Consider the following 12,706-nt stretch of genomic DNA (forward strand, 5'->3'; position numbering starts at 1 on the left):
GTAGCTGGGTCCGCTTCCTCCCCAGATGGGATCGGTGAGCAGTTCTACCCGCCCACAGGCTGGGAGACCCGTCCCCCTGCTGCAAGGTTCAGCTCAACGGCCAGCACCATCCTGTACATCTCCCCAGCACCGGGACCGAGGCCCCAGGGCCCTGGGGGAGGGGAGTTCTCATGCCCTCCAGCCTGGGAACTGTCCAGGCTGCAGGAAAAGAAAGGAGGGGAGGCAGGAGGTGGCTGCAAAGGCAGAACATGGCGGCTGATTATGATAATGAATTCATCGTCAGGATGCTTCCCTGGCAGCGGTTGCCAAGGAGACGAGCAGCTCAAGCAGCTGGTCCCCAGCCCCAGATTCCAGGGGCTGTGATGGGGGTCAGGCGGAGCGGCAGGCCAGCCAGGGACCTCAGACCTTGCTCACCTGGGCAGGGGGGAGGTAGGCCACCTGGAGAGTGAGCATCAGAGCAGCCGCATCCCAGATGCACAACCAGGCCTGCACCACCCAGTTCACGAGTGGCCACGAGGTGGGGCGGGCCCCAGCACTGCAGGACCCACAGCAGCAGGAGAGACCTCAGCCAGACATCAGGAGGGACTTCCACAGCCTGAGCTCTGGGCAGAGATGGACCCCTCTTTTGAAACAGGTGGAGGCACGGCAGGGTCCTCAGTGTAGGGATTCTGACGCATGGAGAGACAGGCAGGGCAGGCGGGAGGGACTGAGGGTGGTGGAGCCTTGGGCATTGGCCAGGGGAGCCCCCCAGTCAAGGCCTGACAGCACCCCTCGAGGCGGTCAGCCCACCCACAGCCGTGCCGCAGGTCCTGGGTGCACACGTGTGCGTTCTGCCTGCCCTGCACTCTCGGGAGGGGGCGGCCGCCACCCCCAGAGGGAGACCCCACTGCTTTCGGCTCTCCCCTCCCACCCCCTCCCCCCATCTGACTGCAGGGAATATTTCTTTTCCGGAAAACGTGACAAGGTCTCTGCCACCTCATTCCCACGTCTGGTTCCCACTGTTGGGAGGGCACCGGGGGGGTGTCATGGTGCTGGCCCACAGCCCAGACTCCCCGCTCCCTTCAAGGACTAAGCTGGGCGATGACTGGGATTATTCACCTCATTCTACATATTCAGTGAAATACACCTTTCATAAGCGAATGGCAGGAAGTCGTGCTACCAGCACCCCACTTGCTCACCCCCAGCCCCTGGCTGGCAGAGCTGGGAGAGAAGGATGGGGAGGGGTCCCTGACATCAAGCACCACCCCCCAGGCTCCAATTCAGCTATGCACCAGGCAGGCGACAGCCCAGCAGATTGGAAGAAGGTGCTCATCCGTTTTACAGATGAGAAAACGGAGGCTGTGATGCAGCTCACCGCGGCCACGCGGGGCCGAGCCTGAGCACGCTTCCACTGGCGGGGTCTCCCCAGGATAACGTCCATCCCGATAAGGCCGGGTGGCCTGGGAGCCCAGGAGGGGACGGGGGCGGAGCCGCCAGCGTGAGGTCCAAGCTCCCACACCGGGTCCCCGGGGAACCTCCCGCTGCCTCGTCCATCAGGACTGCAGTTGGCGCTGCAGCCCGGAATCTAATTTCACCCTTAATGAACTGCTCTGCCTCCAGTACCTGGGGCCACCGCCAGTCTCTGGGCAACAGGAAGCCTGGACTCCTGATGGCTGCTCCGGGCGCAAACAAGCCAGACGCGAGGAATCGCTCTGAGATCCCGCCGCGGTCCGAGGGAGTGGGAGGCCGTGTGCAGACCCTACCCTGGAAACGAGCCCCGCCCACAGGGCCGCCCACCCAGGCCCACTGCAGTCCCGCCAGGCCCCCGTACACGGCAAGTAAGTGCTCAGTAAACGCCTCAGACCTGACAGGCCCCAACCCAGGAAGTCCCAGACCCTGGGAAGGTCCAGCTCCGGCCTTGGCATTTGAGGCCTCCCTTGAATTAAATTAAATTGAATAATTGCACATTCTGTGGATTTCACATCAATTAAAGAAAAAAACAGAAACAGGCCAGGTTGTCAGGGACTGAAGCAGAGGGTAAGGCCCATCCGCCCGTCTGTGCCCAGGCAAGCCCTCCCCACCCGTGCCCAGCTCCCCTCTGCGCCCTCCCCACCCATGCCTCAGCTCCCCTCTGCGCCCTCCCCACCCGTGCCTCAGCTCCCCTCTGCGCCCTCCCCACCCGTGCCTCGGCTCCCCTCTGCGCCCTCCCCACCCGTGCCTCAGCTCCCCTCTGCCCTCCCCACCCGTGCCTCAGCTCCCCTCTGCCCTCCCCACCCGTGCCTCAGCTCCCCTCTGCGCCCTCCCCACCCGTGCCCAGCTCCCCTCTGCGCCCTCCCCACCCGTGCCTCGGCTCCCCTCTGCGCCCTCCCCACCCGTGCCTCAGCTCCCCTCTGCGCCCTCCCCACCCGTGCCTCAGCTCCCCTCTGCGCCCTCCCCACCCGTGCCCAGCTCCCCTCTGCGCCCTCCCCACCCGTGCCTCAGCTCCCCCCTGTGCCAGCACAGATTTGGGCGGGAGAGCCTACCCCTCTGCCCACACTGCTCCCCGCACCCCCTGCCACCAGGGGACCTGACCCCATCCTTCAAAGAAGGACACTGCTCTGAGGCTTCCTGGGGGGCAAGGAGGGCCCCAGCCTCCCCCGGGATGCCTTAGCATCCACACGTGGGGATCAGGCAGCCGCTGGCTGGGTGATTTCCTGTGCTGTGGTGCGGGGGTCCCCCTCCAGGTGTGTTCTCTTCCACGGTCCACACTGAGCTCTGTCCTTGTAAGTCCTGGTCTCCCCCGGCCCCGGCTCACTCTGGGGGTCCCCGTCTTGGGGTGCGTCCCCCAGGCCTGCCACACACACCCCCAGCACAGCCACCTTTGGGGTCCCTTGAGTGCCAGGCTCTGTCCAGGGAGCTGGCCTGACGAAACGGTCAGCATGGCTGACCCCCGGCCCTGCGGGTCCCATAGCCCCAACCGCGCGGAAGCCTGCGCAGGAGCGGGGTGAGGAGGGGAGGGGTCCCCTGTGGGAGGCACTGCCGTGGACAGCCCTCTGAGGTCAGGGCCCAGGGCAAATACCATCTTTCGGGGGAGAGGTGCTTCCCCCGCCACGAGGGGTCAGTTTGGACCACCCTGGGCATCTGACATCCCCTTCGTGAGCACAGGAACCCATGCAGGCGCTCAGGGTACCCCCACACCAGGGCCCCTCACAGACCCGCCTCCCCAGGTCGACAGCACGGCCAGGCCTGCTCCCCCGGACTCTTCCTGAACACCCTCCAAGCGGCTCTCGGGCTGGCCCACTCCCCCCGTGCCCCATGGGTCATAGCTCAGTGGTCCCCTAAAAACACTCCTGGTGTTCTGCCGGCCTCCATCTGCACACCTCGAGTGACAGCCATGGGCAGGACCTCGGTTTAACAAGCCCCCTCCCGGACCAGCCCTGGTCCTGACCCCGGGGGGCCACCAGGCACGTGCTTGCCTGGGTCCTTCTCCAGGCCAGAGCGCCGTCTGCTCCCCAGCCATAAGCCACCGAGGGCGTAGGGTGAGGGATCAGTGACAGGGCCACCTCATGCTCCCCCGACCCCAGGGGCACCAGGAGCCCTGATGACAGAGACAAAGCCCAACACTCGTCCAGCAGAGACTTGTCTGATTCCACGGGAAAATCCCCACCACACACGGTTAGCACGAAGGAGGACGACAGCCTGAATCCGATCTCCTTTAAGAAATGCAGAGACAGGCACAGATGCCCGGAAGGCAATCGGGAAAGACAAACGCTCCTCCTCAGCTTTTCTGCATCTTCTCCGTTTCCTACGGTGGACGTGTGTAATTTTCATAATCAGAAGAGGTAATGGACCATAACCAAGTGTTTCTCTAAGAGGCCGCCAGCCCCTCTCGCTCAGACCACGCAGTGCTGTCTGCCCACCACCTGGCCTGAAACACTGGATTTCCGTCCACACGATATTAATTCAGCTCTCAGCTAATCAAACCGCACAAAGCGGAGAGGACCGTCTTGGAGAACGTTGACCAAGGAGGAAAGAGCTCTGTGAGCACAAGAGGCTGAATCGGGAGGCGGAAGCAAGCGGCCACGCGCCTGCCCCAAGCGCCCCGTCCGCAGGCCAGCCAGTGATGGGCCAATCTCCCCACTTTCCATGTCCCGCACGGAGCTCGCTTGGAGAGACGGCCGTGGGCTCGTGATCAGGACCGCGGCCAGCGCCCTGCACGCCGTCCCGCCTCGGCTCACCCGGGTCACCCCCGCCAGGGGCTGAGCTCCAAATGCTCTCGCTTCCTGTTCCTCCGGGTGAAAGTCGAACCCCGGGTCAGGCCCTGCCCTCCTGCTGGAGGGCCCGTCCCGGTGCTGCCACCACATCCCACCAAGGCTTGGCCTCCAGGGAGAACAGACTTCTAAACGCCAGTGGACCCAGCCAGGCCCGGCAGGACTGGCAGCCCTGCTCAGAGCCCTGCTCCCAGGAACAGAAATGGATCGGCAGGTGCTCACCCAGGCTCCTCCCACTTCCACATTCCACTCCCCTCCCCCGCCCCCGCTTCCTCCCCCGAAGCCTGGAATCCCAGGAGAAACTGGCCTTTTCCTCAGACAAACCCTTCCAATATTTTTTTCCAAGCCTAAATGTAAAAGCAAGCTCAGAAGTTCTAAGCTCTCTAGTCAGGTCAAGACTGAGGCTCCAGGGAAGGAAGGGGCGGACCAGACAGGACCCAGAGGAGGGAGGGGCCTGGGCGGGGGCACACGCAGCAGACAGCCAGGGACAACCTGGGAGCTGAGACCTGTCCCCACAACAGACGATGAAGGAATCTCTGGAGACGCTGTTTCCAACGAGTCCGAGTAGGACTTTCTGGAACAAACGCGGTTCTGTACCTTTACAGAATTATTCCAGGGGGCTTCCCTGGTGGCGCAGTGGCAGAGAATCCACGCTCCCAATGCAGGGGGCCCGGGCTCGGTCCCTTACCAGGGAACTAGATCCCACATGCACGCTGCAGCTAAGAGTTCACAACTAACGAGCCCACGTGCTGCGACTAAGACCCGGCACAACCAAATAAACAAATAAATAAATAATTTAAAAAATATCCCGGGTAATCTGAAGACATTAAAGACCTAATTTTACTCAAGCCGGGTAGCCGGCAGAGCCTAAGGACGCTCAGCTCTGAGTACATCCTGGAGATGAAGGTCAGACTCAGGGCTGGCGGCTGGAACACACCCACCCTCACGTCTCAACCAAGGGAAGCCAACACGGCCTCTGCGAGGAGCGGCCGGAAGAGGCCCGCCCGCTCCAGCGCACCCTCCCTTGGGCCGATCCCAGCTGCTGGGCAGTGGGACCGAGGCTCTGGGCCGCTGGTGGCCGAGAAGAGGCGAGAGCCCCCTCGTGGGTGGGCACCCGCCCCAGGCCAGGGGTCTCCCCACCGTCCTTGGGGCTGCTGGAGAAGGCGCAGCCCTCACCCAGCCTCTGCCGGGCTTGAGCGCCGCTGGCCCCGCTCACCAGCGCGCGCTTGGGTCCGTCACTCAGCCCGGCTCACCTGCGCCCCGCCCCGCGGCATCAGGACACCTGGTAGAAGTCCTGCCGCTGTCCCTGTTCTCCCTTCAGCAGGCACCATCCTGCCCATTCCCCAGGGAACCCCCTTTGCACTTGCCAAACCCAGGCCTTCACAGTAGGGAACTCTGGGGCCTGCATGCCCCGGGGCTCTGGCTGGGCTGTGGATGAAGCCACCCAAACGCACTAGGGCAAACTGAGGAATGTGGGCCCTGCAGCCCCACTGGGAGGCACGCAGGCCCCAGAGCTGCCCACCCAGGGCCTCCAAGACCCAGGCATCCCCAGCCCTGCTTCCTCCTGGATGAATTAGAAGCTTGGTGCAGCCCAGCTTCAGACAACAAAGACCAGCCCTCTCCCTAACTCCAGACCGTTTGCAAAACAGCACCCGGACCACCTCCCCCCAGCTCCGGCCATGGCTTCCTTAATTCACACGAGGAACAAACAGGCTTTAGAAACAGTCATTTCTCTGCCCTGACCCCTCCTGCACGCGCCCACCTCACCAAGAGGGGTTTTGGGGGTTCACCGGCACCCACCAGCTGCCAGGGGAGCAAGCTGGGAGCGGTCATCGGGCCACAGCCGCCTGCAGAACAGTGGAAAGAAGGCCTACGGGGCGGGGGCAGCTGCGTCAAACCCTCCCCTCAGCATGGAAGGCAGAGTCCCTGGGGGACAACCTCGGGGCCGCACGCCCCTCTTCTTTCTACCTCGGATCTCACCAAGCTGGCCCGGGCTTGCTGGCCAGGTGCCCCACAGCTGGGAGGGAACTGCATGGCACGGATGAGGCCCGTTTCCCGATGCCGCAGAGCTGTCAGCAAACCGCTGTTGGAAAGCACAGCCGGGCACCAGCCTTCAGAAGGGAGTGGCTGTGCTAGAAGGAGTCTCCCATGCTCCGGGGCAGCGCCAGGAGATGGGCTCAGCCTGGCGGCCCACGTGACACTAAGTCACCACACGACAGCTTAGGAGGGGGTGCAGCTCATCAGGACGCAGCCCGTGCGGAAACCTGGGGTCCCCTTTACGGTCTGGGGGTCCATTGGTACAACCCGCTCGCAATGGTCCTTCTCAAGCCAAAACCGTTCTGGCCTCTATGCTCGGAGGTCCAGGGCGCTGGGACCATTCAGCCGTGGAAGGAAGACCTCCCCCAATACCCAGGCAGCTGTAGAACAGTGAGGTCCTTTAGGAAAACGGCCAGTCCTCCTGGACAAACACAGCTTCAGACGGGGGCCCCGTGTCTAATCACGCGGCCACGTTCACAGCAGCCCCAAACCCCTCCATCCAGGCGCGGTCACTGGCCGACGGGACTGAGAACACACCCGGGCCGCGCGGAGGGCGGACGGCGCAGGGTGCTGTCCCGGACGCGCCCGCCTCCCTCTGCCTGGTCTTCCTCCTTGCTGAGTGACAGACAACGCGGCCAGGACCCCGTGAACGTCACACGCTCCGAGCACTGTGCTGAGTGAGTCACAGGAGACAAGCACAGAATGGTGTCCCCACGTCACAGATGAGGGGACACCGGGCCCAAGGCAGGATTCCCCGCCAGGCCCCCGCAGAGCCCACGGTCCCCACGGCTCACCGTCCTCTGCCCACGCGCGCCCCCTGAACCATCACTGGTTATAACCTCACACCACACCTGATGGGGCGTGGGGGTGACGAGGTGACGTCCGTGACTAAGGCACGTACCCGGCGATCTCCATGCAGGAAAGGCCCTCCGTTTACACTCAAGAACGTTTCAGATGACCCGCCCACGAGGTGACCCAGGCAGCACGGTTTATAATGAGGCTGCCGGACACAGGCCAAGGTCTCTCACAAGCCTTGGCTCAGGAAGGGGCAGAAGGCTGCAGCCCAGGGCCGACCCAGCATCGTGAGCCCCAGGCCTGGCCCCCAGCCCCACCCCACCCCCGTCCCCCACAAGGAAAGGGTGGCAAGCCCGCAGTGCCTGCAGCACGTCCCGCCCTGTCGTGCCGAGCGGAGGTTCGGCCCTCCGCGGGGTCCCCCACCGCCATCCTGGCCCTCAGCACCTTCCACGAAAGGCCCCAGAGAACTCTCGGTCCTCTGGAGCCTGTCCCTTCTCCGGGGCATCCAGAACGCAGCTCCCGGGGGTGGGGGCAGCCTGGCGGGCTTGCCAGGACGGACTGAGGACGCCTGTGAGCGGTGGCCAGGAGCAGACCCCGGGCCTCACCGTGGACACGCAGACGCGCGGGGATTAACACAGCCTAGGATTCACTTACTGACCAAAACGGACCGGGAAGAACCCCCGAGACGCTCTATCCACCACCAGGCTCGGGCTGCGCTCCTGGAAACAAGCCGGTCTCTTCACAATCGTTCCGGGTTTAGGTGTTTTCCGAGGCGGTGCCCACGTCGAAGCCCCCCGCCGAGTCTCCGTAGAGACTAGTTTCAATGTTTGACTTGTACTGGTTTCTAACAAAACAGATTTTTCTTTGTTCTGATCTGTGAAACTGTCAAGAACAGAGCTTCCTACCGACCCCATCACCCTGAGGACACAGACCATTTGCGGGGATTCACGACAGTGTAATTAGACACCGTGATTAAGAAACACTTCATTAAAAAACACTTCATTGTCTCATTGTGGGTGAGAAATCCTACCATGAGGCCTGAGGTCTCCAGACAGCCGACTGGGGACAGTCTACTGAGCCCTGGTCTCCGTGGAAACCACAACCCTCCTACCGTTTTCACCTTTGGGGAAATTTCCGTAAGATTCTCCAACTCTTCAATCAATAGACATTTCCTCCCCAGGATTGCAGCGAGGTCTGGGAGCTGCAAGAAGCTGAGAATACAGCCATTCAGACCCCAGTCTCCTCTCAGAAGCAGACACCCAGGGCCACTTGCCCTGGGGCCCCCACGCCCCCCAAGTGCAGTCACACCGAGGAAAAGAGAGGCCAGCACGTGGGCCCACACTTGCCCACCCGAGGGCGGACAGGTGAGAGGGGGCAGCGGGCGGCCTGCACGTGGGTTATCCGAGGCCACGCAGGGGACTGTAGCTGGGCCCTGAGGCCCCAGGCCCCCATCCCGCTGCCCCCAGCCACAGGCCCCGAAATGTCAGCGGCCCCCCGAGACCCACCTGGACGCCATCCGAGGACGGAGGGGGCTCGTGGACTAGCCCGAGAGAAGGCAGCTCCCAAGAGTGAGCCGCTCAGGCGAGCCCTGGCCTCCAGGGGCCAGTCCCTGCCCTGCAGTCACCGGCATTTTCCATCCCACCGATTTCAAACACAGTCTCACCTGGCAACTCCAAGTGGCTTTTGGATGTTGGAAAAGTCAACCGATCTGCACCCCAAGTTCCCATCACTGGGCCGAGACCCCTTCTGTCCAGCGTGAGTGGGGCAACTCAGGAACTCGACCGTCTCAGCCTCGGTTTCCTCACCAGTGAAAATGGGGCCACAAAGTGAGGAAGCCCTGAGACCAGAGGACAGCGGGCCAGCCCAGAAGACGTGCGGTTCCCCTCCCCTCCTAACTCGAGCCTCGGGGAGACCCCCCACCCCCTCACCATGGTGGAGCAGCTGCCGCTCCCACCCGTGAGGGGAGGGTGCCGCGCACCCAACCCAGGCTCTCAAAGGACCCCCAAGGGCTCGCCTGAAGCAGATGAGTAGCCCCTGGGGCCCCACTGGCCTGGACACGCATCCTGAAGTGTTTGGGGTCTTTTCTGTGGCTCACACCCGCTCTGAGAAACTCATGAAAACCCTAGACCGTAGCTAGAAAATCCTCTCGTGTAAAGATGCCCTGCTCTAGGGGTGCACAGACCCTCGGAGCCCCGAGACCTGCCTGGGGCTGTGAAGGGCAGGCAATGGTGAGCTGAGATGCACCCCTTCCCCACCCCACACGGCCCAGCTCCTCGCAACAGGGCCCCCACTCACTGCGGACGACACCAGCCTGCCCGCCCAGAATCCCGGCCAGGTCTGGGTGAAGAGCCATGCGGGGCTGGGACCTGCCAAACCGGGGACTGCTCTCCCTCTCCAGCCAGAGCAGAGGAAGGGACACTGCAGGGGCCTCGGGGCTGGGAGGGGTGGCCCGGGCGGGCTCCCCTCAGCCTGGTCCAGGATCCTCCTGACTCAGGGAAGCCTCCCGCCCCCACAGGCAGCAGCAGCAGTGATGGCGATGGCTCCAGGCCCAGAGGCACGTCCATGGAGACAGCCCGTCCGCAAAGGGCAGGGGCACCTGGCCTGATACGCACCAAGCCCAGGGCCCAGAGGGCGGCCACCTCCCTCCCCGCCTCTGACACCCAGAGGGCTCAGCACACCTCTCCTTCCAGAATCCGGGCTTTGCTGGAAGGTGGCCCAGGAGGGCAGCTGCCCCAGCCCTGCGACCACTCCCGGCCCCCACTGCCCCTCCCAGGCCCAGCTCAGGAGGCTTGAACTGGTTTAATCAACAAACCAAACAGACGAGGGCCAGTCCCTGCTGGGGGGCGGGGGGTGCACAGGGGAGGCCGCACCACTGGAGACCAGCATATGGGGGCAGTGAAGCCCTCCTGAGTCCAGTGGGCTGGGCCCAAGGATGGGCTGGGCCTGGGGACAGCTAGTGAATTCCAGGCCCGGGGAGCCGGGGGGTGACCGATGAGCAGCAACAGCGGGACAGAGATGTCGCCGTTCAGGAGCACCCCCGGGCCGGCGCCGGGAGGGTGGAGACCCCACGCGGTGGCCTCCACAATGCCTTGGGGGCAAGGGCAGCTCTGCCCCGTTCACTGCCCCTGGACCCTCACACACTGCAGGCCCACCTGTCCCGACTCGGGCACTCCCGAGGCGGGGGCAACGCAGACCCACACCCGAGAGCAGCTGCCTGGCCCCCAGTCCCCACACTCTGTTCCCAGCTCTGAAGGCTGCAGCTTCCAGGACGCAGGACGCACGGAGGGGCCGGCCACTTCGGGCCTGGGCAGGGAGAGGCCACACAGAGGGGACCCCGGGAAGTGCTGCCGGCGGGGACCTTCGTGCCCAAAGCACAGCGAACCCTCCAGCAGCCGCACCACAGGTCAGACAGGAGTGGGGGCGCCGCTGGGCTGTGCCCAGACACCAGAGGCCACCTCGGGCCAGGACCTGGCTGACCAGAGCTGGCCCCCGCCCGGCAGGGAGAGGAGGCACGGGGCTCTTCCAAGGAGGAAGAGCGCACCTGGGCATGTCCGCCCCGGGAAGAACCAGGTCACCTCCCTGGGGCAGGCGGGGGCTGACACAGTGCCAGGGGAGCCTCTGCCTCTCGGGACTCCCGGGGTGGCTCAGCGCTGGGGCTGGGGACAGTGGCCAGGAGGCCTCCAGGGCTGTGGTGACCCCCAGGACACCTACCCCTCCAGCAGCTTGGCATGTCCTCCCAGGGTCTTCTCCCCCACCCGCAGCGGGCCCGTCCAGAGCACACACTCACAGGTCACAGGCACACTCACGGGCACGCACCCCCTCATCCCAGGTGGGCACTTGGTCGGGGACGGTTTCCCAGAATCCACCCCTCACTCCCATCCCCAAATGCCTCTTTCTCACAAAATGGCCGAGTCCTGGGCCCAGTCTAGCTGGGATGGGAGAGAGCGCCTGTAGGCTCAGAGGCCGTGCTCGCCACCAGCACAGGCGCGCGTGCACACACACACACACACACACACACACACACCACACGCTCGAACACCCGTGTGCACACAATGCCGGCCTGTGGCCACCAGCCCTGGCGCAGGAGCCAGGAGTTCCCTGAACAACGGGCCCAGGGCCACCAACAGCCCTCCCAGGGCCAGGGCTGGCGGCCCCCCTCTTCCTGGGGGTCCACTCTGCAATAAAGGGGGTCTGGAGCCCAGAACGCGCGCAGGGGCGTCAGGCATGCACCTGCTCCTCCAGCGAGCCGCGGCAGGGGCTCGAGGCTGTGCTGGGGGAGGGGGAGGGGGGGCGACGCAGGCCAGGCCAGGGGTGGGTGCAGGCACCACGGGGCAGGAACAGCCAACTATCTACCCTGAGCCCACGGCTGGGGGCGGAGAGTAACGACGGGACCCCTCCGCCATTGCAGCACCCCAGAAGCGCACCCTAGAAGGAGGGCCAACCCCTCCCCCCATTCCCCCTTCTTTGAGGGAACCCATCTAGAGGGGGCCCTCTAGGAGTCCAGGTCCAGTGACAGGACGGGCAGCGCCGCCCTCCCTCCCTGGTCGGCCCTTTGTTCGGTGCAGTGGCCGTGGGGAGGGGCCTCTCAGGGCTGAGGAGGGGAGGCTGGGGCGCTGCACATCTCCCCATCCTGCGGGGGAGGGACTGATGCAACCCAACCAGGCCGCTGGCGGGCGCGCCCACCCCGACCCCAGAACTCCTTCCAACCAGACGTCTCCAAAATCGCTCTCCAACCTCTGCCCTTCTCTTGAACCAAGGTACCCCAGGCACACGGTGTGACTGACGCGGGCGCTCGGACACACACGGAGGCCCTCGTAGCCCGCAGCTGTGCGCCCACGGGCCACCAGCGGCCGATCGCCCGGGTGCCTCGCGACCCGCGCCCGCCGCCCGGGTGGGCACTCACACGTAGGCGTGGTAGATGAAAGCCCAGCCGCGCGGCCGCTCCAACACGTTGTAGAGGAAATTCTGCAGCTTGCGGTAGAAGGCGTTGCGCTTGGGGGGCTTCCCGGCGCCCGCGCCGCCCGCGCGCGGCTTACTGAGGATGCTGCCGCGCTTGGGGGCCTCGGAGCCGGCGATGAGCAGCGCGCCGTCTCGGGTGGAGTCGGGCGCGCCGGGGTCCAGCCCCACGAAGCCCACCTTGAGCTTCTTCTCCCCGCTCGGGCCAGGGTACACGCCGCCGTTGCGAGACTTCTGCACCATGGTGCCGGGCGGCGCCCGGGCGGGCGCGGGCTCAGCGGGGGCGGCGCGCGGGGGGCGGCGCGGGCCCGAGCCCAGTTCCCCGGCCCTGGAGCCGCATGGCCAGGCGGCGGCGGCGGCGGCGGCGGCGGCTCCGCGCTCCTGCCGGGCCCGGGCCGCGCGCGGGGACGCTGCGGCCCCCTCGCTCCGCGCGCGCCTGGGCGCCTGGCCCGCGGCCGCGCCGGCTCCGCCCGCCGCCTCGCCCCGCCCCCCCCTCCGTTAACTCCTGCGCCGCCGCCCCGGCCGCGGGAGGGAAGGGGAGGAGAGGAGGGGGAAGAAAGAGGAGGGAGGGTCAGGCTGCGCCACCCCGCCGACCTCTTCCCGCCCCTCCGGCCACGTGTGCCCTGACGAGGGGATCCGGCCCCCTGGTCCCCTCTGGGGTGGGCAGGACCAGGCAAGCACACGCCTGA

At 65.3% G+C, this 12,706-nt stretch overlaps 1 protein-coding gene across 9 annotated transcripts in view; it reads right to left on the minus strand.

Moving 5' to 3' along the window:
- Positions 1-12,260, minus strand: part of KCNQ2 (potassium voltage-gated channel subfamily Q member 2) — a gene marked incomplete at both ends in the record, with an annotated part of 49,768 nt that extends 37,508 nt beyond the window's left edge. For all 9 annotated transcript variants that reach the window (XM_082670080.1, XM_082670074.1, XM_082670081.1 and 6 more), the window contains one exon: positions 11,965-12,260. In XM_082670080.1, coding sequence (XP_082526206.1) covers positions 11,965-12,260 — 296 coding nt within the window. The remainder of the gene's footprint in view (positions 1-11,964) is intronic.
- Positions 12,261-12,706: the final 446 nt, after the last annotated feature.

Source organism: Grampus griseus, assembly GCF_964374135.1.
Source record: "Grampus griseus genome assembly, chromosome: 14".
Classification (NCBI taxonomy): Eukaryota; Metazoa; Chordata; class Mammalia; order Artiodactyla; family Delphinidae; genus Grampus; species Grampus griseus.